Consider the following 27403-nt stretch of genomic DNA (forward strand, 5'->3'; position numbering starts at 1 on the left):
TGATCGTTCATAAAAAAAACATCAGGCCGATCTTGACCGATAGGATATAAAATGGTAGAAGAAGAACAGCGACAGGAAGAAAACGAATTCAACACTGGACCGCTTTCCGTTCTCCAGCAATCAGTCAAAAATCACACTCAGGTTTTGATCAACTGCCGAAACAACCGGAAGTTGCTTGCAAGAGTGAAGGCGTTTGATCGGCACTGCAATATGGTACTGGAAAATGTCAAGGAGGTAAGCATTGAAATTTTTTGGGAACGCTTGACAATTCTCTTTGTGGCATTGTCGGGATTTTCTGCTCCGATCAGAATTGGAAATCCATAATCTAACGGAATCTGCTCCATCCATCATTCATATGCTTTAGATGTGGACGGAAATCCCACGCAACGCGCAAGGAAAGAAAGGAAAGCCAGTAAACAAGGACAGGTTCATCAGCAAGATGTTTTTGCGAGGCGATAGTGTAATTCTAGGTAAGTTGGCCCCCCTTATTTTGAATGGATATCTTGTAAGGAGAGCGTGACTGATGGTATGCATGGTGTTTATTTCTTTGCTTCTAGTGCTTCGGAACACTGTCTAAGCTCCACTGGACCCTAACATCATCTCCCATGTTCTCTCTTCCACCCTTTTATTACTCCCTGCTTTTGCTGTCAGTGATTTTTCTCTTGTAATGAACAATAAATATTTGATAAGACCCCAATCCCTTCTCCCGCCTTGGTATTGTTTCAACTCAATAGCCAGTCACAAGATTTCCTCTGTTTATCACAAAATTTGTGATATTTTTCATTCAGGCTTTGTAATCCTACCCATCGCTCATTCACAACCAATCCACACGCATTTTATGGAGACTAGTCAGAGTCAAGGTCGGTCACTGCCCACACTTGTCACCGTCAAACCTCAACAGAAGCCGGCTACGGTTGTGAGGCATCAGTGGAGCTTCGTCGACTTACTGGCTGGAGGGTAAGTCATGTGTTTTGGGGTTGTCCCTCTTTGATTTGAAGATCTCAGCCCATGATTGGATGCTCTGCGATATCTTAGGGCGGGCGGTATGATGGGCGCAATATTTACATCGCCACTGGATGTGGTTAAAACACGATTACAAGTAAGTGTCCACATGTCATGTCTATCGATGTCGAGCATTGAATGATGTTGGTGCCCTCCTTTCTAGTCGAGCCACTATCAACAGGCAAGCTCTGCGTCTCGTTCCGTAGCCGTATGGAGCCATTTCAGAGAAACTGGCCGGATTTTAGGGTAAGAATGTTAAAATCGGGTGCGGTGGCCAAGCCCCAAGAGATATTAACACTTTTTGTCATGCCGGTTGCACAGAAATGTATATAGGAAGGAGGGAGCCCGGGCACTATTTAAAGGACTAGGCCCGAATCTCGTGGGGGTGATACCCGCACGCGCTATCAACTTCTGGGCCTATGGCAACGGCAAACGCTTCTACACGGAGCTGTTTGGGCGGGAGACCACGCTGGTGCACCTTATCTCGGCCGCCACCGCCGGCATCGTCACCTCCACCGTGACGAATCCGATCTGGGTCGTGAAGACGCGCATGCAGCTGCAAACCTCCAACTCTAAAGACCACAAGAATCCGCAGTACCGCAACAGCTTTGACTGCACGGTCAAGATCCTGCGCCAAGAGGGGCTCCGTGGGCTCTACAAGGGCTTGAGTGCCTCCTACCTGGGGGTCACGGAATCCACCATACAATGGATGCTCTACGAGAACTTCAAGAAGGTGATTCGCGGGTACCGGGAACAAGAGGGAGGCGACTGGGTCGAGAAGATCGGCGCAGCCAGTGCCGCCAAACTCATCGCAACCACTATCACATACCCGCATGAGGTTCTTCGCACGCGGTTACGACAGCTGCCTGGCGAAAATGGGGTCGTAAAATACACGGGGCTAAAACAGTGCGCCATGCTAGTCGTACGAGAAGAGGGCATCCAAGCGCTCTACGGCGGAATGACCGCCCATCTCATGCGAGTCGTGCCCAATGCCGCCATCATGTTCTTCGTCTATGAGATGATCATGCAGCACGCTAAGTAATATACCTTCTTTTTTTAAAAAAAATAGCACTGTATTTCTCTTCCTCAACATCCCTATCTCCTATGTAAAGCCTGTTTTTCATCTTTTTTTTTATCTTTTTTTGATACAATAAAAACGAAAAACCCCCCCTTTAGATTTTATTTTTATATATTTTCACTTGTCCCCCATTCTCCCCCCCCCCCCCCATTTATTTTCGATCTATGTATCTATCACCTTAACTTCTCTATTTCCTAGATACTTACTTTGCTTTTGAACAGCCTGTTTTTCAAATGATTCTCCGCCTCACCTAACTTAAAATTGCTTGGCGTAAACAGCAGAGAAATAAAGAGATGCAAAAGAAAAATGGGCATGGCCCTTTAATAAAAATCATTTTTCACCTCTTCTCATGAAATATTTATGCGTTCAAGAAGCAATCCCTCTCAAGGGTGTGTAGAAGAGCTGTAGCAGGATTTATTAACAAACAAACAAAAAGAACAAAAAGAAATCAACAAAGATAACCATGGCCGAGGAGGAGGGGGCATAAAATAAATATTTACAAATATATGTTAATCATATATATCAAGGAACACTAGAAAACAAAAAGAGAAGAAAAGAATCCGCCTCGCTTACATACAAAAAAAAATAACAGAAAGGAGAAGAGGGGACGGGGGGGGGGGGAGTGCAAAATATAAACGAGAGAAAAATCCTTTTGTAGCAAAAGAAGAATGCGCAATATAGGCCAGAAACAAAAAGGACGAGTCTACTCCGCTTCGTCTAAGCTGGCTCCTCACCTGGTGGCTTCCTCGGCTTGTCCCGCCTCTAGTACCTCCTCCCCTCGCTCTTCTTCCGGCTGCTCCTCCCCGCGGGACTCGTCGGGCGCTTGCTCCTCCCCCTCCTGAGCCCTTCTCTTCCCCTCGATTTTCACCCCCACCCATCCGCTCCAGCCTGCCTCCCACTCCTCGCCATCCTCCTCCTCACTCGCCAAGTCTATTGCACTGACGTCCACCTCGCCCTCATCCTCTTCCTCGCCCACCAAAAGCGCCTCTTCCTCGGGGGTTGCCTGGTCGGAAGGCCGCCAAGAAATCACCAGGACGCCACAGAGAACAATGGCCACTCCGACGAACACCAAGAGAATCTGGTACCATGCGAGCTGGTCCCATTGGTCATAGACGAGGCCATTGAGAAGGGTGGAGACGTTAAAGGCACAGAAGGAGAGCGGGACTAGTAGAACGGTATCACAAAGGCGGAGCCCCTTGTTCAAATAGTAGAGCTAAAGATGCCCGGGGGGGGGGGGATAAAAGAATGAGATCGCCAAGTCTAGACCGGGTTCGATGGGTTCAAGGGGAGAGCTTACCTGCATGACCGCCGTCACCACCAAAGCTACCACGATAAACCAGGTCAGGAAATGGGTAAACTGGTTGCGCCCATTCACGAGGGTCAGCCATATTAGTGTGACTCCACTCTTTGCAAATACCAGGCTCTGGCCCGAGATCACCCCACTGGTGATGCCAAAAATAAGCCCTAGGATGGTCCTTGCTTGACGGATGCCCACTTTTCGAAACAGGGCCTCGGCTCGCTTGGAGCCTTCCCCTCGCTGCACCTTGTGAAGGCTCCGCTCGGCAAAGGTGGTCACGAGGAGCACGACAAGAATAAATACGTCCTCAAGGGAATAGAGGGTGATAAAGACCGGGCGTTTGTAGAGCTCTATCAGATCCGAGAGGTCTCGATTGTGATCCGGAGTAGCGCCAAAGATCCCAATCAAGACGGCACCCGCCGCGATAAATATGGTCCCTGCATCCAGCCGAAAAGGGTTAGCAAGGAAGAAGAGAAAAGCGAGGAATAGTGGAAAACGAAATGGCGAAAGACGAGGCACTTACCCACGATGGCTTGGGGGGTTAAGTTGTACGCCAAGAGAAGCTTTGCGAAAATGGCGTTGAATATTAGGCCGATGGAGGAGAGCGGGCCAATAATGATAACGGGTAGAAGAGCGAGCCCAAAGACAGAGCCAAGAAAATTGGAGCCCACATAGGCCAGGAAGCCAAGCAGCCAGAGAGGTCTCCTAGAAATTCAGGAAAGCATATTAGTCAGACTCCAGAGCTGTGTAGAGCCACAAAGGGACTACCGTAGCGCGTGTCGCCGCAATCCTTCTGGCCTCATATCATCCATTATATGGCTTTTTCGCTGGATTGTCATTCCCAGAGATTGGACCAAGGATGTTAGGATTATCACCAAGATCCCAAGGGCGATGTTTGAGTGGGGACCATTGTCTTCGTTTTCGGACGCGGCCGCTATTCTATTTGGCCCCATGGATGATAATAGATCGACCATTCTGAGATGAGTTTTGCCCTCCTTCCAATATGGGGGGATGGGGGAGAAGGGGAAAGGGAGGGGGGGGGGGTATTGGTGGGCGAATTAAATTTGCGTTAAGAGAGGATCGGCTATTGTTTTAAATATATGGATCAATGCGTATGTGGGTTAAAGAGAGGGGATCTATAGCAGATTGACCATGGCTAGAAAATAGGCGAAATCGTGGTGGCAAACCAAATGAAATCAAGGAAAAAAAAAAAAATATAAAGGTAAAAAAGCTAAGAAAGAGACCGCAAGACTATATCCAGCATAAAGTTCTATTCAGCCAGAATTCAGCGGGCAATTTTAGAGTGACATCCAATTTAGACAGCTCTTAATATAGAGTATGCTCCAATGCCGCCCTTCCGTATGCTTATCCCAGTGGGAGACATGCGAGCAGAACGCGAGCCCGATACTGCAAGAGCACTGCTGCGTGGTGGTCTTGCCTGCACTCTTGGGCGATGACTAATAAACCGGATTTTCGAAAGCGGAGAGACCCCAAAATCATTACGTAGCTATCCCATCCAAAGGCCGAGAGTCATTGGCCACCGATCAAATACGTCATCCCATTGCCATCATTTCAAATCGAGGTTGAGAAGCGCAGCCCGACGCAGCCTGGAACCCGTAAGCTGGGTTGCTCTGCTAGTGCCTCAATCTCGGCACAAGGTAGCCGTGGATGGCCCAGTGCTGCACAGACGCGGCAAAGTGGTTGAAGTTCTGGACCGTGTTTTCGATGCTGCTCACAGCGCGTGAATCGAATAAATTAAGAGTGGGCGGCGGACAAAGAGGCTCTTCTATGATATCCCTCCCCGCCAGCAAGAAGCCTTTGTTTGCAGTAGCTGCCCACCCGAAGCTGACTTGACGAATATGTCGTTTGCCCAGCTTCGGCCAAACTAGCATATTATGGAGCCTAGTTTTTTTCGGCGCCAGCCAGAGGGCACAGGGACGCGCTAGGGCATATAGAGCAACGACGCAAAGAGAGAGAGAGCATAGCTTTATAATGAAAAAAAAAAGCCAATCTATCAAAACTTGCAGAATAGCCGCGAATGCCATTGGCTTTATTAGGGGTTACGAAAAGATTCGACCAATATTGCTCGCGGATCGCTCTTTCCAAGGTTCCTTGGCTGGTTGCAGGGCAAATCCGGGAAGGGGGGGGAGGCGGTGGCCAACCCTTGGATCGATTGGGGGGGGGGGGCCCCAGGCAGGCGCGGGAGAGGGGCTGGCCGTGGGCCGAATGCTGCTGACTCAGAGCAAAGGGCGGGCTGGCGGGCCCCTGTCACCATGTCACCGCACGCGCGCCAAAAGGCACACCCACTTTGCACGTTTCGCAGCAAGCGGCGGCCCAGTCAGGGGATGCATTTGCAAACCATGCGCGAAAAGCCCAAATTAAAAGAGCTGCAATTAACTCTATTTCTTGTTCCTTGAGAGAGCGAGAGCCTCTTTGGCAAGCTTCCAATTAAAGCGCGGGTGGCAAATGGGGTTCAGGAAACCTGGTTACGGGCATTTCCGATTTCCTAAACGCGCCAGAATTGGCTCTCCGCCGCGCTGGCGAGCGGGCGAGGGGCGCAATGAGCCGGATCGGACGAATGGCGAGCCGCGGCAGGCAGTCCTTATTGCCTCCGTGCAGCTGAGTCGCATCCATTCCAGCCGGAGAGGCCGCCCTCGGATTCCCTGATTTAATATAGCTAAACGTGTTCCAACGATTGCAGCGAGCTTTCTTGCTCACGGCCTGGAGCATATAGAAAAAGGCCGCCCTCCCGCCCTCTCCCTCTCTCTCTCCTCCGCAGCCGCCTGCTCGCCGCCCTCCCCAGCCCTGTTTTGCCCCTTTCCCAAGCAATCCTTCCAGCGCCCTTCCCGCCCCCCCTGCTCTCTCCCTCGTGCCCCCGCGTCTCGGCCATCGCGCGCCTTATCGTTCGCCCTCTCCCGCGTTCTCTTCCATTGCTGAGGATTATTGAGTCGCGGCCTGATTTTGCTTTCCCGCGCTTTATTTTTCCCCCGCTTGTCTTTCTCTGTTTCATATTTTTTTTTATTTTTTTCCTCGTGCCAACATCTCTCTGCCTTATTTATTGCCGCCTCAGCTCGCCCTCTCGACTCCCACGTCCTAAAGGTTGCGCCTGCGAGTCTTTCGGAGGGGAACGCGAAGGAAACATCCATCTACTAGTGGAAGTGGACCTCACAACGCCAAAACCCAGCTGTTGTAGTTGATGATGATAAGCCTCTCGGAAAGACGGCAACGAAAGTGCAACGACCTGCTACTCGAGAACAACCCCCCCGTAGGCAACGTCACCAGCACCGGACATCCCACGCCTCCTTACGATCGCATGGAGCACGGCTCGATCCCCCCCAAAACCGAACCCTCCCCATGGTCAACGCAAGGGCGTCCGCAGTATCCTCCCTCCTCATTGCAGCCATCCCACGATGAAGCGCAGGGCAAATGGTCGCAGCCTACGCCGACAACCCCGCATCCCCCCGCAGACTGGAAAATGGAGTACCCCCCGCATCCGCCGCCCCCCGCGTCCAACTACCCCGTGAGGCATCAAGGAATGACGAGTGGGTTCCATCATGGACAAGGCTACGAAGATTATGAGCTGCAGGGTGATGAGTCGAGGGTGGCTCCCAGTAAGTGATCTAAGGATCTGCGAGAGGGACTGAGAGAAAAGAGAGGAGAGGAAAGGCCGCCTTTTTCTAACGCCATTCTTTGCATGTTGATAGTGCCGCATTCCTATCGGCCGACGCATGCTGAACACGGGATGGATATCCCAGGTAAGCAATCTATCGATGCCCTCCCAGGCCAAGGGCCAAGCCGTGGCCGCTTGCGCTAACGCTTTACTGTTTGGCCTTGCTCAGGGTCCCATGTCGCCTCGACTTCGATGGGGTTCCCGGTGACCACCCTCCCCTCCCAGCCCATGTTCTCCCCTTCGGCCTCGGAGTTCCACGACCCCTCCGACGTTAGAAAGGCGCTCACCAACTCGCGTCGCGCGGCCCAGAACCGCGCAGCCCAGCGAGCTTTCCGCCAGCGCAAGGAGCGCTACGTGAAGGATCTCGAGGCGAAGGCCAGAGACTTCGAGGCTTTGAAGGTCGCGTTCGACACCGTGCGCAAAGAAAACGAAATGCTCCACGACATGGTGGCAGGCTTGCAGCAGGAGGTATTGCGGCTGAGGGAGTCAAACAAGCTTGGCAGTGGTCAGCTCCCCGACCCTGCGTCCTTACCCCCGACCGAACTCCCTCCAGCGCCCCATCCCATGGTCGCCGCCACCCAAGCCCTACCGCCGCTCGCCCCACCAACCCACCTGTCCACGCCATTGTTGCCCAAGGTGCATCCGCCCTCGCATCCGCCCTCCATCGACTCCGCCTCGGCCCCCGCGGTCGCCCGCGATAAACAGGAGCACACTCCTGTGGCGTCGCGGGAACGCTCCGACCTCCATCCCCCCACCCTTTTGGCCTCCAGCTCCTCCTCCCAGTCCTCCCCCTCGACGACCGCAAGCTCCACCCCGGTCATAGCTGGCTTCGATCAGCGCATGCTGGATATCTTGAGACACCAGTCCAGCCGAAATCCCTTCTCCTCCTTCTTCGAGGTCCCCCAGACCCGAGGCTGGGCCGAAAAGGGCAGAAAAGAGGAGGTCTTGTTCGAGGAGCGGGCCAGGGAGGCGCTGGGGAGACACGAGGGGGCCGCTGAAGGCTCCAGCCTGACCATGGAAAGCAGGGTGGTTGGGAAGGGCCTGAGGGAGGACCCCTCGCTTATGTTCGCCGAGGATTCCTTTTTCTTGTACGATGAAGAGGCACGTCACGTCATGGACGACTTTTGTGATATGCTTCGCGCACGGCCCCCACCCGATCTACCCAGCAACTTGGATACCGGATTGTGGCAAGCGTCCCAATGAATTTTTTCTTTTACTTATCCCCTTTAATCTGATATATTTTTTCTTTCTTTCTAATGATGGTCCTTTTTTATATTAATCATTTTTCTCTTTCAACCTAATACCAAAATTCTTTTTTTTTTCGTGTTAATGTTTCGTATCATTTTCATTTTCATCTCTTTTTTTTTTCTTATTTTCTTTTCTTTTACATTCCCCCTAATGTGGTTTTGTGTCTTTGAGCAAAAATTTTTGTACATATCTCTCCCCCATCTAATACTTAATGGAAAGCATTTTCTCTTGCCCTAAATGTGGCTTGGCAATCAAAATAGGAGCTCGTTTCGAGCTCGGTTTCATTCTCCCATGCACCATGTCCGTTATTCGGTGGTTATTTAACACGTCGAAATGGCTGCCATCGGACGAGGTTTGCCCGCCCCTTTTCATCTCGCCTCGCTCGTCTGATTTGTCTTGATATCTTTTTGTCTTTTGGCTAAAGGAATTCGAGAGCCTCTTAAGGCTGTTACCCCAGGACGACCAAGAGAGAATTCGTCGCTTCTACTTCAGGGAAGATGCTAAACGCTGCCTCATCGGGAAGCTGCTCACTCGCCACTACCTGGTCACCGAGTTAGGGCTGCGCGAATACGTCATCTCGACGACAGAAGAGGGAAAGCCGTACCTTGTAAATCGGCCAATGGTCTACTTCTTTTGGGTTCCAAGAGAGATGGCTAACAAGATACCTTCGACTATCTTGATGGAGTAGAAGTCGCCGAGTTTGAACATCAACTTCAATGTCTCCCATGATAAGTCCTGGGTGGCCTTTGTTGCAGCATCTTATCCCATAGGCGTCGACCTCATGCAAGTCGCTCTCTTGCCCAATCTGTCCCACGCTGAATTCTTGGAGAGTCTCGCTGATATTGTAAACTTCCCCCCATGACTCCTTTCATTGACCAAGCCCTCACCTCTGTCAACCCCCATCATCAGTTTTCCGCTGAGGAATGGAAAAGAATTAGGAAAGGAAGCGAGGCGGAGCAGCTCCACAAGCTGTATGTATATTTCTGTCTGAAGGAGTGTTACGGTAAAGCACTGGGGCTCGGCCTCGGAGAGATTGCAGAGTTTGGAGCCATTCATCACCCAGAGGGCGATACTGAGGTGAGAGCCGTGGATCCAATACTGCGAAAATGGTGTAGAGCTGACGAGCCATGTCTTTTCTATCGTAGAATGTGACCCTTCTCTATGATCACCCCCGCCCCGGGTGGTGTTTTGAATTGCGGTATTTGGAAAACGATTATTTCGTGGCCATTGCAAGGCGCCCGCCCTCCGATAAGCGAGCGGCAGAGAAGGGGAAGAATCAGGGCACCAAGCAGGAGGTGAAGCAAGAGTTTATAAAGGACACTGAGCCATTTCGCGAGATATCCATAGAGGAAATGAAAAGAAGCTTGCTTAACCACTCTTCGTGAGTTTAGGCTTTGTCATTGGCTTAATGTTTATTTCCCTTTATAATTTCAAGCTTCATGCAAGATTTACAAAAGCATGGACTATAGCTTGATACCAATGTTTCTGCTTTTTGAATGCTATTTAACTCTATGACTTTGTTAAACATATTGGCCTATTTATTGGATCCATGGTAGTCTGTTTTCCATAAGCATCTTGATGGTTGAATAGAACCCCCTCCCAGAATTCTGAAACGTAAAAAAGATGTTTATATAGGTTCCATCTTCCAAGGTTGAAAAGCCGTGGAGTGGGAACGGACCGACGAATCACTCTTAGTAAGATTCCATCCCGATGTGGGAACAGTAAAAATAACCTATTATTTAACAAATGATGAGTGCCAACGCTTAGGCCTAAAAATAGGCCCGTCTTGCCCATGTATGATGTAAGGGAGAAGGCCATGTTCCAGAATCTTAACAAACTCTGCCGTTCTCACAGATATCCGATCCGCCATACACCCAAACCATAAGCTTTTAGTCAGCTTAAAATCCCATCATCAAATAATCTCTACCCAAAGCAACAAACCGAAGCTGTAGATCGATTGTCAGGAGGTATGCAAACACTACATGGGATTGAATGAGTGACCATGGATCTTTTAAATAATCATTAGGGGATTGCTCATGCAAAAGCAGTTGCTTGGTGGATATTATTCAGAAAAAATAGCTTGAGCTAGTTTATTCCCAAGAATAGAACTGACTCTTTTTGGATTTAGGTAAATTGCCAAGACTTCACAGATCAACTTTTTCTCCCCTAGCATTGGCCACCTGCTATAACAAGATGTCACTTGCATTTAGCCAGAGACTGGCCCATACCGGACGCCCCTCCCACTTTCTGTGCGGTATTAAAGTTGAGGCCGGATAGAAAAATTATGTAAAAGTCGAGTCCAAAGTTATTATTAGTTGCAAGTTTAATGGAAAAACTATCAAGACCCTTGTGTCGACCCTTGGCTGAACCGGCCAAGGGTATAAATAACGCCGGATATTCTCACACTATCATAATTAATAAGGCTCGCTTGAATATAAATATTCTCGCATCGTCTCACCCTTGGCTCGGCTCTTGACACTAACCATGCGCTCCCTTCTTGCACTCCTGGCTCTCTCTATTGCAGCTCTCTCCGTCGAAGCCGGCGATACCGCAAAAGTAGAATCCAGCGCCAACTTTTGCTTTTTCTTGCCGCCCAAACCTGGAGGCGGGATTGCAGAGGTGAAACAATGAGGACCGTGGGAAATATAAGGTGGCAGAGGACTACATCTCTCTTATCCTTCATATCTGTATAGCATGAAGACGATGCCATTGCCTTTTGCACGAAAAAGTCACTTGCCCCTGGGGCGAATGAATTTCCCCCTGGATTTATTCTCTCGGCCCATTTCAAACAGGAGAAGAATTATGTCCAGGTAACAGGGCGTATCAATCCCGACAAGTACAAGCTCTCTCGTCGCGATGAGGTATAGATGGCCCCTCCACTTGGCTATTTAGCCAGCTAATCCCGTACTCAATGTTGATCTTGTGTATTGAATAGGGTGGCCAATATGACACCAAGGTAAGTTGTCACAGCCCTAGTTCAAACCATCGACCCTGAAACAGCACATTCATTTTCACAACTCTCCAAAAACAAAAAATCACCAGGCGCCGATTGGTGCAAAGTGTGCGGGCTTCAGTAGCTTCGTGAACCTCGTGGAGCCGAATGGTAAGCTAAGGAACCTTGCTAACCAAAATTGATAAATCCTTTCTGAGAATATGCCGACGATCACCCACCTAGATGGAAACTACTGCATACGCTGCTGCAAAGATCCCAAAGACTGTGATACACGCCATTCGGAAAATGGCTGTCGTGACGTGATTCCCGGCGATTACTCGTAACTTCCTCCCCTTCACATCCTTCTTTCTTCTTGTCAAATCAGTGTATTTTTACTATCAAGTACAAATATCCTTGAAATATGAAGAGTACTGCCTAAAGCAACTTAATAGTGTAATAGGCCCTTAATTTTTACTTGGCTGTCTTTATAATTCTTTATTGAAATTGCTATTCGGTATGCTTTCCCTGTGAGAGCCAAACAGCTAACCGGAATTCCTTTCCTTTGTGGTTTCTCCAATGGTTTAAGGTATTGATGCACATGGAGGGATGTCAAATTGTTCCCGGAGGCAATTGGGTTAGTCAGGATATGCAGGCCTGTGTTGTTGCACATCATCTCTCTGAACAAATAAGAGTGCTACTATTTCTGCAACACCGGTCTTGCCATGACTGCACGTACCATTCTTGAGATGATAAACGTGGGTTCTTCTGACTCTTCGGCACCCAGACATCATTCCGGTTAATCAAGATTGCGTTTATTGTCACGTATTGGGCAAACTACATGTTTGTCGAGGATTGGGCTTACAAAAAGCCACCAATCCATTCGGCCATATCTTCGTTCCTATGCTACAAAGCACAAAGGCTTGCGGTAAGAGATCGCAGAGTTACAGGCCATCTCTCGCTATCTTGGACAGGAGTATGATTTAGTGGTCGTTAACAATGGATAAAACGGCCTGGAAGCTATGGTGTTGGGCTCGATTAGAGAGCTCTTCCTATTCCACGAGCTATCAAGCGACGTGGCGATAACGGCCACTATGTGTAGAACATGCTCACCATTGTTGATATCTACCTGTTCATCTTGTCAAATGAACTTGGCAATTCTAGACGAAGGCGTGTGTAGCATGGTAATGGTGAAGCAGAGATGCTAAAATCGATGGAGGTGATCGAGTCGATAAATAAGGAAAAGGGGCGTCCAGCGTCTCATTGCAGAGAACTATTCCAGCTCGAAAAAACCCCTATCTGTCAATTACACTTTTATCCTGTATGTGCACTGATATGTATCCCTGCAGCTTTTGACCCATTTTGTAACAGGACGGCTTATTTTCACTATGTGATGGTTAATTTCATTCATTATACTTATTTTAGGCTTATTATTACCTTTTTAATATTTGTTTTATTGTTTTATGAAAGCTGCATCTTTAGTCAGCCTTTGGAAAAGCCAGATTATGACATATTATTCGATTCCCTATTTTTCATATATACTCATTCAATCTATTTCGTTGTTCCTCACCGATCTCCTATTTTTATAAAGGTGAGGATACATCGTTTATTATTATTATTACTATGTTATTAATAAAGACCGATCTTCTATTTTTATAAAGATCTTCGTCTACCATTCGAACCCTGTAACACATTTCATGAAAGATCACGCATCACTAAAATACTTCCAGACTCAACCAACGCTCACACAAAGACAAGCAAGATGGATGGAGATAGTTCAGAAATTCGACTTTGAAATATTGTATCAACCAGGAAAGACCAACATAGTAGCCGACGCTCTTTCAAGACGACCTGATTTCGAGATCAACACAATTTCGACAATTCAACCGCCCAATGAGATATTAGGCGAGATAAGAGCCAAGTATAAAGATGACCCAGGTTTCGCTAACATTTATATTCAACTCAAGGATCCCGAACAGCCAATTCCAAAGGACATAGCCACAGCATCAAGTATTTCGACTTGAGAGATGATCTTCTTTTCTTCGGGGAGGGAGGAGATAAGGAAAGATTGTGCATTTCGAACGACAAGGAGATCCGACTTCAGATTCTTCAAGAACACCACGATATTCCGATTTCAGGGCACCTAGGGATCGAGAAAACTTATGAACGAGTTCACCGATTTTTTTATTGGCCAAGATTACAAGACGCCGTCAAGAAATATGTTACGAGCTGCGATGTTTGCCAACGAACCAAATCGAGTAACACCCTTCCAGCAGGACTCCTGCAACCACTTGATACACCAACTCAGAAATGGCAACAGGTTTCCATGGACTTAATCACGCAACTCCCAAAGATTAAGAATGGACTTGACGCGATTGTGGTTTTTGTCGATAGACTGACGAAAATAGCTCGCTTCGTTCCAACAACAACATCAGCCAATGCACCAACTTTAGCCAAGCTATTCTTTGACACGGTATTTCGACTTCATGGCCTTCCACAAGCGATACTAACAGACTGAGACCCTCGTTTTATCAGCAACTTCTGGAAAGTACTGCATAATTACTTGGGAACCAAACTTACAATTTCAACCGCCTACCACCCAGAGACCGACGGCCAGACCGAGAGAACGAATAGAACCCTAGAACAGATGTTGCGCGCATATGTATCTTATCGACAAAATAACTGGGACGAATGTTTGACCGCCGCCGAGTTTGCTTATAATAATGCCAACAATCTTCTACCAGAATGAGCCCTTTCGTACTTAACTCAGGACAACATCCGATCGTGCCAACCAGCCTTTTTAATATTCGACCTCAACAAATTAACGTGCAGGCAACTGAAGATTTTATACTCGAGATGACCAACTTATTGAAAATCGACTCAGATAACTTAGTGGAAGCGAAATCACGACAAGCGCAATATGCCAACCAAGACCGCAGACAAGAAAAATTCGATATCGGTGACAAAGTCATGATTTCAACTGCAAATATCCAGCTTGCCTCGCAGTCTCAACGACCAACAAGGGAGTTACAGCACAAGTTCATCGGTCCATACGAAATCATTGAAAAGATATCAGCTGTAGCGTATAAAGTCAAGTTGCCCGACTCACTTAGGATCCACCCAGTCTTTCACATATCACTTCTGAAAAGATTCAATGAAGGCCCACAAGAATACGCGAGCAGAATCAACCCGCCGCCACAGCCAGTTGAGACAGAAGAAAGTATTGAGTACGAAGTCGAATATATCTTGGACAAGCGAACGAGGAAATTCGGACGTCAAGAATGAACAGAATACTTAATCAAATGGACCGGCTATGACGAAACGGAATCAACTTGGGAGCCTTTGCGGAACTTAGGAAATGCACAACGAGCAGTAGAGGAATAAGAAAATTCGACGAAGTAACTTTAAAATAACCCGAACGGCGATTTTTAAGAAGGGGAGAGTTGTAATGATTTGACTTTACTATTTCTTTTTATATTTACAGAACATATTTAGAATAATGTCTTGCCTTAGATAATGTTTTAGCTTTGTAGTATTACCCCAGTTTTACATTAGCCATTTAACACTAACTTGTATTATATAAAGAATGTATTTTCTGAAGTTTATAAATAGTCCTTGATTTTTGTAAAAAATTAATTAAACAATCTTTTTCTTTTTGAATTACTTGATTTGGAATATTTTGGAACTCCAAACCCTCCAGAACTCGAGAAATTTTACAACTTTCATGTTTTTTCAGTATTAATGGCGCACAAACATCGGCCAATCTTAAATTCTCCATTTTCTTTTTGATATACTGTACATGTGGAATCGAGTGAGTCTAGAGCGCTAATATTATTTATTATTTGCTTTTTCTTTAGAAGTTGCTTCTTCCATCGACACTATTCCTACTACACATCTATTAGCCTTAGCATAATAAAGGGGGCTACCGTTAATAGCCTACCTATCGCACAATTCATCCGTCGCCAATGGGTGGCAATGGGTGGAATCAATGTAGGATGTATACAATCTCTTGACGCTTAAGTCAGCGGGATGATCTCTAATTCTTCCGAAACTCTCCCTGCGAGTTTTTTATTATTGAATATTTCAGCTAAATTAGACTAAATAGCCTTGAAGCGTCCTATGCGAAGCATTTGACATCGGCCGAATTCTAGGCGTAGGAGGATATGAAACACTGGTAAAATTACGAGAGCACGCTATTGTGCAGTTGAAATAATGACTTGTATTCACAAACTCAATTTGTTAAATATAACGAGAAACTACAATATTAGAAGATCTCCACCGAGAAACTCGCCATGAAATGGACTATAAATTATAGAAATGAATAATTATACTCGAGATATCATATTTAACCTCTAGGAGATTTAGTAAAACACCTTGGCATTTGCATTAAATAAAATAGAACGAATAAGCCTTGCTTATCCTTGATGGAAGTATGGATGCATCGGAAGGGTTAAGGGCTGGTAAAACCATCCAGGATACACGGTCTCGTAGTGCAAAAAGGTTTGCTTCGCCGCGCCTTGACCAAAGACTGCAAGTCTTTATGAGATTAGCCAATGGTGTCTGTGTGTTTTTGGACAAGTACTCCGAGCTCTTCTCCTGCTTTTCCAGATTGGTATTACGGTAATGGCCGTATTTGAAGTGGAGGGCTATAAAGTTGTCCGTAGAGTCAAGCGCTATAGAAACTCGCCTTTCAGCGCCGCCACACGTCTCCATCATCCTCGTCCAAATAGGAGGGCGGTTGTTCAGATTTGGTAAAGACGTTGAACCACATACAAGAATGCCGGGAAGGATTAAGGTAAAAGACAAAAATGGTGTCCTCTAATGTTGTCCAAACAATCTTCCGCCGACGACTCCCATCCCGTGCAGCTCACCCTGCACACGCAAGCACTCGCGCAGCTCGAGGAACAGCCGCAGCACGAGCACGTCGTCGTCCAGGGCGGGGGGAGGATCGTCGAACATGCGCCGCACTTGCTTGGACCTGGTATCGAAATCGAAGCGGTCTGGGTGCTATCAACAGAACATAAGAACAAATAAAAATAACCTTCGTCAGCATCGATACAAAAGGTCCGTTTTGCCACCAAATCTTCTCCCTAAAAAGACTCACATCAATCATCAAGCTATCCAAGAGGCTGGTCCACTTGTGGCCATAGAGCATGACTGCGTCGGAGCGCGCACAGTGCAGGAACTCGATCAGCTCGAAGAACATCTCCCACACAGCTATACAGGCGTCCTGCAGCGCACGCGAGTGTATTCCCTCGCCAATCGTCAGGAGCAGCCGTTGCATCACGGGCCAGACCGAGTTCCACATTCTGCGCTCCGCAAGCGCTGCAACCGCAGAGAGGCGACGCGTCTGCAATACCCTTATTCCGCTCAGTCGGACACTGTTGCCGCCCTCCTCCTCCTGCAACTTCTGCAGCGTGGAGACCCGGGCAAACACCACGGTCCAAATCTTGATCAGCAGAAAGGAGAGCGAGGCCATTTCTCCCCTAGGGGTGTGTGCATAGTTTGCATCTCCCCCCCCGGCGGGTGCCTGGTCCAGAAGCACCTGACCCAGATTGAACAGGATGAAATCGAGGACCGGCTCCTGGAGATCGAAGGCCCGGTAGAGGAGCTGCTCCATGTCGGAGCGAAGGAGCGAGAGGAGGATCCAGCTGAGCAAGCGCAGCGTTTTTCGCGAATCTTGCATCTACAGAGAAAGCACCGTGGTTAGTAAGGGGGCAAACTCCAACCATGTCCCATCCGTGGCTACCTTGGGGGCGGTAAAAAGTTTCGTGAACCAATCCGGCTGGAACGACCCGATGATCACCACAAGCTGGCTCGTGCACATGCCGATGCGGAATTCTTTGCGGGAGTACTGCTTCGTGGCGGGAGGCAACTCGAGGTAGCTCGTGCAGTCCTCGAAGAGGCTCGTTGCCACGTTGGAGAAGTATTGGAAGTGCTTGCCTGCGTCGGGGTTGTAGTTGAACAGGCGGAGGGCCGCCTGCTCATGCTCCTGGAACCAGGTGCGGAACTCGGGGTAGAGGTCCCAGAGCACGAGCTGGAGGAGCACAATCACCGTGTCGCGAAACACTTTCACCTTACCCCGCAAATAGGCTTTCGTCTCCTCGATGATGATTTCTCCGAACGTATTGACTTTGCCCAAATGTGCGTATGTCTCTGAGGCGATTCCATACGCGACTAGCAGCCTTACGACCGCCTCGGGGGCAAGCGTGCACCTGAGGATCGCGTGCCGCAGAAACGACCGCATCGAGGGCAGGAGCAGCTTGGCCGAATGTGGATGGTTGGCAAGGAGCACCGCAGACATGTTCAGTACGGGGTTGATGTCCCATTCCATGCGCTTCCAGTCGGCAGAGTGTTTCACGAGTCGCATGAGGAACGAGGCGTAGTCGGAGAGTAACGAGTCGGGATATCCCTTCGGGTGGACCAGCTCCACGTATCGGCTCAGGTTGCGAAGGACAATGGATATCACCCCCTTTTCCATGTTCTGCTCCAGAAGCCGTTTGATGACGTCTCGCACAACTTCGTCCCGCAAGTACACCGGCTCCTCCGTGACCGGGTTGGGTAGCTGCTTGTCCACGATGGCCTGCCCCAACACAAAGAACAGATCGTATTCCGCGGTGTTCTCGTCGGAGGCGGCCTGATTCTTGAACACGAGCAGGAACAGCCCATTCTTTGCGTAGGAGATGAACGCCTTTTGGAGGAACTGCTTCGACTTTACGAAAACCGGGTCGCCGGGGTGGTCGCGCAGCCGTGTCATCAGCTTGCCCAGCGCGGTGATTTGCCGAGAGAGCACCTTTGCAGCCAGGTTAGGAGCCCGATTAAGGAAATGATTGAGAATGGAGATGATGAGTAGGCGGTTGTCCTCGCTGATGTCCTTGGAGAGCAGGTCGGTCACCTGGCGTACGCATGATAACAAATCCTCTTCAAAGTGGAGGTCTTCGACTTTATACTGATTATTTGGTTGGAGGAGAGAGCAAAATAAAAAAGCGCAAATTGGGTTAATCCTTCTCTCTCAGTTGGAATTTCAAGTGCGAGAGATCACACCCCTACCTTGTAGATGATGATGAGAATTAGTTCTAGCCACCCCTTGAGCATCAGCTGGTCTAGCTTGGTCAGGTCAACCTCCGAGTTGAACAGCTTCAGTACCACATCGAGGAACATCATTCCCGGGCCGTCCTCTGTATTCAACTTCTTCCGGATGTTATACTGCTGCTGCTGATTCTGTGGCTGCGGAAGGCTCTCCTCCTTGCCGGAGATCATGCTAACCATCGCGTTCGCCTCGTTCACCACTCTCCCCGTCGCTACCGTCGTAGAGGCCACGGAGTCGAGCACACGCTTCACGTTGAATACAAAAGCCGCCAGCATGGTGTGTTGCGAGAAGTCACCCGGACGGAACTCTAGGGGTCCGAAACCGATCTGGTAGGATCCCGCTGCGAAACTTCCACGGCAGTTGGTGAAACCCACCGCGGTGACGACAGAGTACTTCACGCGCGAAAAATCAACGGGTGAAATGGGCACACCATTCGCCACCATCTGTAATGCTAGTGTAACAAGCAGCGCACGAACGTTTTCCTCCTCGGCCGCCTCTTGAGCTGCTAGGGAATCGCTCTCATCTCTCTCTCCGGTTCCGGTATCGCCATCGCTCGCAACAGATGGGGAGTCTGTCTCGGGGCTAAAGTACTCATTCAGTATGGTGTCGGTGGTTAAACGTGCTTTGTTCTTGTCGGGCGCTCCCTTCTCGTCAGGCTGGGTGGGCGCGATTGTCTCCACGAGCGGTTTCCAATTAAGCACCTGCCAGTCGGGGAAGAGCGAATTCAGCTGGATCATGAGCTTGACCAGTTTTGCCCGGGCACGCGTCTCCGCAACCGCGAAATATGCCTCCCAGCATTTGAAGCCCGACTGTAGGTGCAGGGTTTGCATTGTGCTGATGCAGGTTCGTGCCTTAACTCTGACATGCTCCTCGGGGTCCCATAGACACGACACAAAATAGCTAAACGTTGGGCCGAGAGTGTGCAGAGCATCTTTCCATTTTTCGACAAAGCCTTCGTCCATTTTGTTAAAGATGGCAAGAAGATTGTCCAATCCTGCGTAGCGGATCTCCCAATTTGGGTTCTCGAACACCTTGTGCACGCAGGCATCTAAATATCGCGGGTCGATGCGAACCAGGGTCATGAGCAAAGGCACAGTATACTCAGCATTAGCATCCTCTGCGGGCGTGATCATCTGCCACACACAAGGCATCAGGACCGGCAAGCAACGGGTGATGAACTCATCATGGTTGAGGATGCCGGCCGCATAGTTCGTCAACATGTAAAACCCCTTCAGAAGAGCGTGGCGAACATCCAGACTTGCCAGCCGCCAGTATTCTAGAAGATACCGCACGATCACATTGTTCTCCTCTATATTTTCGAGGTTATTGTCACCAGGCATCGAAAGGCGTTTGGTGGTGGCAGCATTTCCAGCGGCAGGCGGCAAGACACCTAGCGACTCGACAATGTCAAGGGGAGAGTGGTACCCATGACAGACTAACATAAGAGACGCCTTGACAACCATTTCTGCCGCTTCGGTCTGTTCTTTTGTGGAAGAGCCATTCCGGTCAACGGCGACGATTTGATGGAAGCAAGCCTCGTTTGCACACTTCACCAGCGACACCAGTTTGGAACGGGCCCAACGAATGGGCATTGCATACATCACCTGTGCCCACACAATTTCAAGCAAACGGGCGTAACTTTCAAGTTGTGCCTCGTGGTTGCTTAAACGGGTGGCAATGTCCATAAAGACGCCCTCGGGAATTGCCATTCCACTGCGGTGAAGTAATCCGAGGAAATGGACTCCTCTTGCACACCCGTCCGCTCCACCCAGATTGATCAATTTCTCTATGGAGTGTATCAGGTCAGCTGACTCGGCAACTGTATTACTATCAAGAGAGCCGGCGGTGTTGACCATGGGGGAAGAGTGGTCGATGGCATGGAATCCACTGATTCTCGAAGCGGCGTTGCGGGGTGCAAAAATGCGATGCAGTGCGCGCAGCTCAGTGGAGAGGAGGAGATTCGCGCGATCGCGTTTTTCAAACGTCTGATCAACCGCCTCAAGCAGGCGGCATAGAAGATCTTCGAAGCAGGTAAATGTAAGCTTGTAGCTGCGCAACTTGATCAAATAGGTAAGGAGGGTTTCAAAACGCTCGATCTCTATTGCCTGATAGAACAAGAATATATCAGATAAAATGTCCACACTCTCCCGTTCACACGGTCGCGAAATTTACCTTCTTTTCTTCGTCCGTCATAATCTTTGTGTCTAAGCTTCCTTCCCATAGCTCTTGGCGCTCCTCACATGCCAGTTCCCAGAGCAGCTGGTACATCGTATCGGAAAATGCAGCCTGCTCCATGTCATGTAGAGCACGTGCCCATGGAGCAAGATAGCGATCTCGAAGCTCCTTTCTGCTTGCAATGTATGCTCCGCCCCCCATGCTAACTCCTCCCTGAGTAATTGCGCTGCTCCCGTATATACTTTGGGTGTTTTGTGCACGACGGGATCGCTCAAAAGTAGCAGCGAAGGCTTTGCGCACCCCTGGTAATCCCTGTTGGCGGCCCGCAGCATATTCGCGGTGGATTCTTAGTAGACGCTCGTCTTCATCACACACCCATCCAAGGACAGCCCGCATCAGCCGGGTATAGGCGTACGACGAGACAAATGGATCCGGCCAGCAGCGGCGTATTAAGAGGAGCATCCCACACTCGTTAATAGTAATATTAATATCTGAAAGACATCCTGCTATCGCAGAGAGTAATGACTCCGTAGCGGGTGAACAATCGAGCGCATATGGGATCGCAAATACACATTCCCCGTTAATTGCTTGTCCATCGTCTACCTGGTCGCTATACTTAGGGCCGATTAAATCACTCGGGAAGAGCACAGGAATTCCGTCCACCCGCTCGAACAAACCCAATGTCATCATGTGCTGTAGCAGAACATGAGTGGCCATCTCTGTGCGAAAGCCCAAGTTCTTGGAGATCCATAGGGCCATCTCAGAAACATACATCGTCTCCAATGGCACTGGCGAGACCTTAGGAAAATTGCCCGCGCTTCCGGCTGATCCGGGGGAGTGGCCTTGAACTTGGAGGAGCTCCTGGCTCTGAAGATCTTCGGCGGGAATTTGACTTTTAAGCATCGCGGCCAGGTGTGCAATGTATCCCTCTGTTGAGAGTATATAGCTGCTCACTGGTCCCTCTGCTCCCCAGTAATCGTCAAGGAACACAGAGCTAGAGCGGTGGGTATGCAACTGACGCTCATAAAAATCCACCAAGCGCTGCAGTCCAATATCGATTTCTTGCTGCTCATTTGCCATGTTGCTCTGTTCGGATGAGTTGAATGCCACAAGAGGGTCTACCGCGCTCTGAAGGACCATTACACTACCAGCGGATATTCCACTCCACAAGATGGCCTCTTGCAATCGTAGCACGTGATAGAGCACTGCCAACTCCTCATATCGTAGCTTCTCGGCCATCTGTGCTGCCTCAAGAACTGGCCTGTAATATTGGGCAAAGTCCTCTCTTAGGGTTTCAAGCGATATCATGGCATCCATCTCAGTCATAACGCCCCCCGCGCCCGGACAAGGTTCTATTTTGCTGTTCTGACTGCTACTGTTGCGAAGCAAGCAACTCGCATGCGCAAAGCGATGACACTCAGTACAGCGGTAACCCTGATGAGCAATGCCCCAAAGTGGGAGCTTGCACACGGTACAGAGGGCAAGCACAAACAAATTTACAAGATGGAAGGCATGCCCTCTGACAACATAGCTTAGCTGCACACCATTCACATCTCTGAACGGATTCCCCTCTACTTTCGTTATTTGAATTTGTTTTGAGGAGCGAAATATATGGCAATAGCGAGGCGCAATCAACTTATGGACTCCGCCAGCTGTGCGCATCTCGACGAAGCCGGTGCCTTCGTGAAGAGCGAGCCCGTAACAATGATAGTGTACGTTTTGGTGGCAATCATAACAGCGCATTCCATAGCCATCCAGGATCTTGAAGCATTCTTCGCAGACCTGCTCCATACATGCTTGCGAGAAGTGTCGCCCCCTATCACCCTTCTGATGGGTGTTGTTCCCCCAGTCTGGACCAATGAATATATGGGGGTAATACTGGTGGACGTGCTCTTTTAGCCTTTCCTCCTTGGTATCTCTTCTTCTCCCATTAAATTTCTGCTGCTTCTCTGCTTCTTCCTCGAGCGCTGTAATCTCATCCACGTACCCCAACTCCGGAAAAGGTTCCCCGATCACAGGTGCGCCGGAGCACCTCTCCCAAACGTCAAACAGAATCCATGCTGCCCTATACCGCGCCTTCTCGGACGTGTATGCTATAACCTCTAGTAAATCTAAATATACATCTGGTTTACACTCTATAATTCGTTGCAGATTGCGGTAAAATTGATAGAGAAAATTCCGGTCAGGGATAACGCGAGAGGTGTACTGGATCATAGCGTGTAGCAGGGGGGTGAAAAGGGAGTAATGTGAATAGAGCTCGAAATTGTACGAGCCCGTCGCGTGTGAATAAGAGATGCTTCGTCCTATCAGCGATGGGGAGTGGGAGCGTCGGCTTGCTAGAGCGTTGGGAGAGGTATTGATATAGAGCCGAGGGGGGGCTTGTGGGGACGCGAGAGATGCATCGGGGGCATACACTTGAATAGAGGGGCTAGGATCCGATGTGAGAGGGCGGGCTAAGGAATAAAGAAAGCTAGGCGGTTGGCAAACTATTCCAGATACATCAAAAATCCCATGAGCTTTCAACATACCACTGAAGTAGTCATCACCTTGACCTTTCTGGAAATGAGTATTACTGCCCTCCTCGCTCTTTGCCTCCGCCGCTAAATTCACTAGCTTGGGCAGGATTCTTTCGCAATATATTCCCAACAATTTCCCACATAAGCCCAGCTCGAAATACCCGAAGGCAGGGATGAGTGAAACACCTATATCCACGAGCCAGGTGGTGTTATTCGCATCTTGTTCAAGCAGTAGCATGGCCAAATCCAAGACAAGAGATTGAAGAATGTAGGGGGGGCGTGTGGGACGCGGATTAGCAACTCGATAGCGAGCATCAAGCTCGACAAGTTCTGAGAATATTTCGAGTGCACGGGCAAGTATGTCATCTTCCGAATCTTGTTGTTTACCAGGGATTGCACCATTTCCTCCAACGCCTTCTCGTTGCGGAGAGGTAGGGGGTGAATGGCCTCGCGAGCTTGCCGGGGTTCCACCATACCGTCTCCTATAGCTCCCTAGGCTCCAGCCAAAATTCCGGTAGTTCAATAGCACTTCTCTGAACTGCATCACTAGCTCAACCGTTTCATCATTTGTATAGCTCTCGGCTGAGACAACAAGTGAGTAGGGTGGCCGCCGTCGTTTACGCAGTTTAGTGAAAATGTGGAGAATGAGCTTGGTGAGTTCCGTCATTTTGGGTGTGGCTGAAGAACTTCCCAGTCGAGATGGTATAGCTCGGCGGATGCGAGTCGCAGGCGTGGGAGAAGATTCATCCTGCCGCGCTGCAATCGGTCCAGAGATATCGAACATGGCAATTTGAGGATTTGAATCGCGACGCAAGAGATTCATTACCGGGGAGTGTAAAGAAGGGGCTGAAGATGGTTAGAAACTTGGTCGAAAGAGATCAATAAATAATAGATAGCGCAACATCAATCGATCTACAGAAAAATGGGCATTGGCCTATGTTAGAAATCTGACAATAAAACAAAAGACCTTCTGCTCAATCTCCATACATTGTTCTATTTAAACTATTTTTTGCTGCGTCGTGCAATATAGATTTTTTAATTTCGATGCCAAAATTACTTTATGCTTCAGACACTCAAATATGGCAAAAAAAATAATAAAGGTTGACGTAAACTATGTAATCATGGTGAAAGTTGAAAATGGATTGAAGCAACGAATTGTATTCATTTATTGAAGGAAAAATAGAATTTAGTTGAAGGGGTACAAAGAATACTATATACACATACGAACAGATAGCAAACATTACATTCCAAATTACACCTCTTGACTCTCCATACCCTTCTTTGTCTTGCTCTTCTGGGGCAAGAGAGAGGCATGAATGTTTGGAAGTACACCACCCTGTGCAATCGTGACGTGGCCAAGCAACTTGTTCAATTCTTCGTCGTTTCTGATGGCCAACTGAAGATGACGAGGAATAATGCGGGTCTTTTTGTTATCACGAGCAGCATTTCCAGCCAACTCCAAAATTTCAGCAGCAAGATATTCCAGAACTGCTGCCAAGTATACCGGAGCGCCAGCACCGACACGCTGAGCGTAGTTGCCGTTGCGAAGGTGACGGTGGATACGACCAACAGGGAACTGAAGACCGGCTTTGGCCGAGCGAGAAGATGAGGATTTTCCGGAGGAGGCCTTTCCGCCAGATTTGCCGCCAGATTTACCGCCAGACATTGTCAATAGAAGGATTGATTATTAGGGTGAAGGTAAGTGTAGAGTGCGAAGAGAAAGATAAAAACTTTTGGGCTTGGATAAGGGCAGATAAAAATGCTTAAATACTACAATGGAAATTTTTTTTTACACGAAAACACGAAATCGGGCAGTCACATGGTGTAACACGAAAACGCGAAATTTTTTCGTGTGTTTTTGATTTGGTGTTTTTCGTGTTAGAAGTAAAAAAAAAAAGAAAAAAAACAAAAATTAGTAGAAAGTGAAAGAACTATAAAAGGGCTGCCGATTTCTCATTTTCCCGTATATTCTCACCTCTTCAATCTCACACTACTTTCCTCTCCAATCAACACTACCTCCAAAAAACATTAACCATCACCATGCCTCCCAAGCCCGCCGAGAAGAAGCCCGCCTCCACTGGCGGTAAGGCTCCCGCTAAAACTGCTCCCCCTGCAGAGAAGAAGGAGAAGAAGCCAAAGGCTGAGGGCGCCAAATCAAAGAAGAAATCCAGAAAGGAGACCTACCACTCGTACATCTACAAGGTGCTGAAGCAGGTGCATCCCGACACCGGTATCTCCAACAAGGCAATGAGCATCATGAACTCGTTTGTCAACGATATCTTTGAGCGCATTGCATCTGAAGCCTCGAAGCTGGCAGCCTATAACAAGCGCTCGACCATTTCTAGTCGAGAGATTCAAACCGCCGTTCGTCTTATTCTTCCTGGTGAATTGGCCAAGCACGCCGTATCCGAAGGAACCAAGGCCGTGACCAAGTACACAAGCTCGAAGTAAATTGGTCCTAGCAAGTCATTTAATTCACTTTTCTCCCGCTCTTCTGTACAGTTATTACTATTGCTTTCTGTTTTGCTTGTTTCTCCACTTTCTTCGTGTAATAAATAATTTTTTGAAAAGATTCAAAAAATAGTGCAAACGCTACTTATGTCGAATTCATTTCCTAGAATAAAAAGTTGGGGGTGTCTTAATCTCCATAAAGATAAATCTAACAAGATTTTACGGGATTTTAAGAGTCCTAACCGGCAAGCAAATTTTGGACTTACGATTATTCTATTTTTTTATAGGTTTCATAGTTTTTCCTAAGTTTTTAACTGTGAAAATCAAAGTCTTTTAGCAAAGCACATAATTTCTAGAGTTGCGAGATTTCCCAATTTTAATGACAATTTAGCTAATAGCTTTTGTAGACGAATATCTTTAATTATAAAAAGAAAGAAACAGAATTGTACAGAAAAGAAAATTAAGTATACACAAAATAAAGAATGCAGAGAAATGACGAGGAATCAAGGCTATTTAAGAGCGCTCTCCACGCAACCTACGGGCAAGCTGGATGTCTTTAGGCTGAATGGTGACACGCTTAGCATGGATTGCCGCAAGATTGGTGTCCTCAAATAGAGAGACGAGGTAGGCTTCGGAGGCTTCTTGTAGCTAATCAAAACAAACAAGGGTCAGCAATATGGCTGGAAACTTGATAAGAGTACTGCTAACTTACAGCGCCGATGGCTGAGCTCTGGAACCGAAGGTCAGTCTTGAAATCCTGTGCGATTTCTCTGACCAGACGCTGGAAAGGCAGCTTGCGGATAAGCAACTCAGTGCTCTTCTGGTAACGACGAATTTCACGAAGGGCGACGGTACCAGGGCGATAACGATGGGGTTTCTTAACACCACCGGTGGCGGGTGCGGATTTGCGGGCAGCCTTAGTGGCGAGTTGTTTGCGGGGAGCCTTACCACCGGTAGATTTACGAGCGGTCTGTTTTGTGCGGGCCATTGTTATTGATAATAGGAGTGTTGAGTGGTTGAAGATACGGTTGGAAGCAAGCGCTATAAACGAGAGAAAAATACGTGTGTGGTGTGAAATAATTGAAAGGCAAATGGAGGGGATTTTATACTCCTCTATCGCATGCAAATCAACGCGATATGAAAAATTTTTCGTGTTATGTGACTGCCCATTTCGTGTTCGTGTATGGTTGATTTTTTTGGCATCTGAGCAAAATTGGAAACACGAAATCGGTTCGCGTTTTTTTCTCAAAATTGGGTAATATAAAACCCTTTGCTCGCACTCTGGGCATATTTTTATCCACTTTTCACTCTCTCTTTCGAAGCTATTTTATCCTTGTTTTTTTTTTCTTCAGCTCAATAACTCAAATACACTAAACAATGTCTGGCCGTGGTAAAGGTGGTAAAGGTCTCGGAAAGGGTGGTGCCAAGCGTCATCGCAAAATCTTGCGCGACAACATTCAAGGAATTACCAAACCGGCCATCCGTCGTCTCGCCCGTCGTGGTGGTGTCAAGCGTATTTCCGGTCTTATCTATGAGGAGACCCGTGGTGTATTAAAGACCTTCCTCGAAAACGTTATCAGAGACGCCGTCACCTACACCGAACACGCTAAACGCAAGACCGTCACCAGTTTGGACGTGGTCTATTCGCTCAAGCGACAGGGTCGCACTCTCTACGGTTTCGGTGGTTAATTTTTTATTTCTACCTGTAATTCTATTCTCCCCTGCGAGTATATTTTATCCTGTTTTCGAACTGCGTTTTTTTTTTTTTTCGTTTTCGCAATCTGTATCATAAATCTCAAGTAGATAAAATCGTTATTTTTGAAATCTAAATATTCGATAGTATAAATAAGTTTTCAATCATGCTAAGTTTAAGTCACTAAGAGAAATATGAAGGACAGGATAAAATATATGGCATCCAAACCACCGTAAGGATAAGAAAAAAGTATT

At 48.1% G+C, this 27403-nt stretch overlaps 16 protein-coding genes across 16 annotated transcripts; 9 read left to right on the top strand and 7 right to left on the bottom strand.

Annotated features, from left to right (window-relative positions):
- Positions 1–51: 51 nt before the first annotated feature.
- Positions 52–577, top strand: VTP21DRAFT_2210 (uncharacterized protein; the record flags this gene model as incomplete). Its single annotated transcript, XM_069392381.1, has 3 exons — positions 52–234; positions 365–470; positions 558–577. The coding sequence occupies 3 exons, from the start codon at positions 52–54 to the stop codon at positions 575–577; spliced, it is 309 nt and encodes a 102-aa protein (XP_069250787.1).
- Positions 578–838: 261 nt separating this feature from the next.
- VTP21DRAFT_2211 (uncharacterized protein) lies at positions 839–2044 on the top strand (the record flags this gene model as incomplete). Its single annotated transcript, XM_069392382.1, has 4 exons — positions 839–957; positions 1036–1099; positions 1166–1248; positions 1324–2044. The coding sequence occupies 4 exons, from the start codon at positions 839–841 to the stop codon at positions 2042–2044; spliced, it is 987 nt and encodes a 328-aa protein (XP_069250788.1).
- Positions 2045–2810: 766 nt separating this feature from the next.
- Positions 2811–4351, bottom strand: VTP21DRAFT_2212 (uncharacterized protein; the record flags this gene model as incomplete). The annotated part of the gene is made up of 4 exons (XM_069392383.1): positions 2811–3293; positions 3378–3814; positions 3901–4082; positions 4146–4351. 4 exons carry the CDS (start codon positions 4349–4351, stop codon positions 2811–2813), a joined length of 1308 nt encoding a protein of 435 aa, XP_069250789.1.
- Positions 4352–5011: 660 nt separating this feature from the next.
- VTP21DRAFT_2213 (uncharacterized protein) lies at positions 5012–5269 on the bottom strand (the record flags this gene model as incomplete). The annotated part of the gene is made up of 1 exon (XM_069392384.1): positions 5012–5269. The coding sequence occupies one exon, from the start codon at positions 5267–5269 to the stop codon at positions 5012–5014; it is 258 nt and encodes an 85-aa protein (XP_069250790.1).
- A 376-nt stretch (positions 5270–5645) lies between these two features.
- VTP21DRAFT_2214 (uncharacterized protein) lies at positions 5646–6107 on the bottom strand (the record flags this gene model as incomplete). Its single annotated transcript, XM_069392385.1, has 2 exons — positions 5646–5789; positions 5868–6107. 2 exons carry the CDS (start codon positions 6105–6107, stop codon positions 5646–5648), a joined length of 384 nt encoding a protein of 127 aa, XP_069250791.1.
- A 466-nt stretch (positions 6108–6573) lies between these two features.
- On the top strand, positions 6574–8250 carry VTP21DRAFT_2215 (uncharacterized protein; the record flags this gene model as incomplete). The annotated part of the gene is made up of 3 exons (XM_069392386.1): positions 6574–6988; positions 7082–7132; positions 7217–8250. The coding sequence occupies 3 exons, from the start codon at positions 6574–6576 to the stop codon at positions 8248–8250; spliced, it is 1500 nt and encodes a 499-aa protein (XP_069250792.1).
- Positions 8251–8593: 343 nt separating this feature from the next.
- Positions 8594–9680, top strand: VTP21DRAFT_2216 (uncharacterized protein; the record flags this gene model as incomplete). Its single annotated transcript, XM_069392387.1, has 5 exons — positions 8594–8647; positions 8720–8902; positions 8984–9139; positions 9205–9372; positions 9441–9680. The coding sequence occupies 5 exons, from the start codon at positions 8594–8596 to the stop codon at positions 9678–9680; spliced, it is 801 nt and encodes a 266-aa protein (XP_069250793.1).
- Positions 9681–10779: 1099 nt separating this feature from the next.
- On the top strand, positions 10780–11571 carry VTP21DRAFT_2217 (uncharacterized protein; the record flags this gene model as incomplete). The annotated part of the gene is made up of 5 exons (XM_069392388.1): positions 10780–10914; positions 10989–11156; positions 11231–11251; positions 11338–11398; positions 11471–11571. The coding sequence occupies 5 exons, from the start codon at positions 10780–10782 to the stop codon at positions 11569–11571; spliced, it is 486 nt and encodes a 161-aa protein (XP_069250794.1).
- Positions 11572–12921: 1350 nt separating this feature from the next.
- VTP21DRAFT_2218 (uncharacterized protein) lies at positions 12922–13742 on the top strand (the record flags this gene model as incomplete). The annotated part of the gene is made up of 2 exons (XM_069392389.1): positions 12922–13129; positions 13192–13742. 2 exons carry the CDS (start codon positions 12922–12924, stop codon positions 13740–13742), a joined length of 759 nt encoding a protein of 252 aa, XP_069250795.1.
- A 227-nt stretch (positions 13743–13969) lies between these two features.
- VTP21DRAFT_2219 (uncharacterized protein) lies at positions 13970–14509 on the top strand (the record flags this gene model as incomplete). The annotated part of the gene is made up of 1 exon (XM_069392390.1): positions 13970–14509. The coding sequence occupies one exon, from the start codon at positions 13970–13972 to the stop codon at positions 14507–14509; it is 540 nt and encodes a 179-aa protein (XP_069250796.1).
- Positions 14510–15610: 1101 nt separating this feature from the next.
- On the bottom strand, positions 15611–15940 carry VTP21DRAFT_2220 (uncharacterized protein; the record flags this gene model as incomplete). The annotated part of the gene is made up of 1 exon (XM_069392392.1): positions 15611–15940. One exon carries the CDS (start codon positions 15938–15940, stop codon positions 15611–15613), a length of 330 nt encoding a protein of 109 aa, XP_069250797.1.
- Positions 15941–16042: 102 nt separating this feature from the next.
- On the bottom strand, positions 16043–23828 carry VTP21DRAFT_2221 (uncharacterized protein; the record flags this gene model as incomplete). Its single annotated transcript, XM_069392393.1, has 6 exons — positions 16043–16231; positions 16329–16910; positions 16974–18173; positions 18275–20419; positions 20487–22942; positions 23018–23828. The coding sequence occupies 6 exons, from the start codon at positions 23826–23828 to the stop codon at positions 16043–16045; spliced, it is 7383 nt and encodes a 2460-aa protein (XP_069250798.1).
- A 429-nt stretch (positions 23829–24257) lies between these two features.
- VTP21DRAFT_2222 (uncharacterized protein) lies at positions 24258–24671 on the bottom strand (the record flags this gene model as incomplete). Its single annotated transcript, XM_069392394.1, has 1 exon — positions 24258–24671. One exon carries the CDS (start codon positions 24669–24671, stop codon positions 24258–24260), a length of 414 nt encoding a protein of 137 aa, XP_069250799.1.
- A 374-nt stretch (positions 24672–25045) lies between these two features.
- Positions 25046–25456, top strand: VTP21DRAFT_2223 (uncharacterized protein; the record flags this gene model as incomplete). The annotated part of the gene is made up of 1 exon (XM_069392395.1): positions 25046–25456. The coding sequence occupies one exon, from the start codon at positions 25046–25048 to the stop codon at positions 25454–25456; it is 411 nt and encodes a 136-aa protein (XP_069250800.1).
- A 513-nt stretch (positions 25457–25969) lies between these two features.
- Positions 25970–26444, bottom strand: VTP21DRAFT_2224 (uncharacterized protein; the record flags this gene model as incomplete). Its single annotated transcript, XM_069392396.1, has 2 exons — positions 25970–26104; positions 26169–26444. 2 exons carry the CDS (start codon positions 26442–26444, stop codon positions 25970–25972), a joined length of 411 nt encoding a protein of 136 aa, XP_069250801.1.
- Positions 26445–26833: 389 nt separating this feature from the next.
- Positions 26834–27145, top strand: VTP21DRAFT_2225 (uncharacterized protein; the record flags this gene model as incomplete). Its single annotated transcript, XM_069392397.1, has 1 exon — positions 26834–27145. The coding sequence occupies one exon, from the start codon at positions 26834–26836 to the stop codon at positions 27143–27145; it is 312 nt and encodes a 103-aa protein (XP_069250802.1).
- Between the last annotated feature and the right edge of the window lie 258 nt (positions 27146–27403).

This window comes from Calcarisporiella thermophila, assembly GCF_041956535.1.
Source record: "Calcarisporiella thermophila strain CBS 279.70 unplaced genomic scaffold VTP21scaffold_13, whole genome shotgun sequence".
NCBI lineage: Eukaryota > Fungi > Calcarisporiellomycota > Calcarisporiellomycetes > Calcarisporiellales > Calcarisporiellaceae > Calcarisporiella > Calcarisporiella thermophila.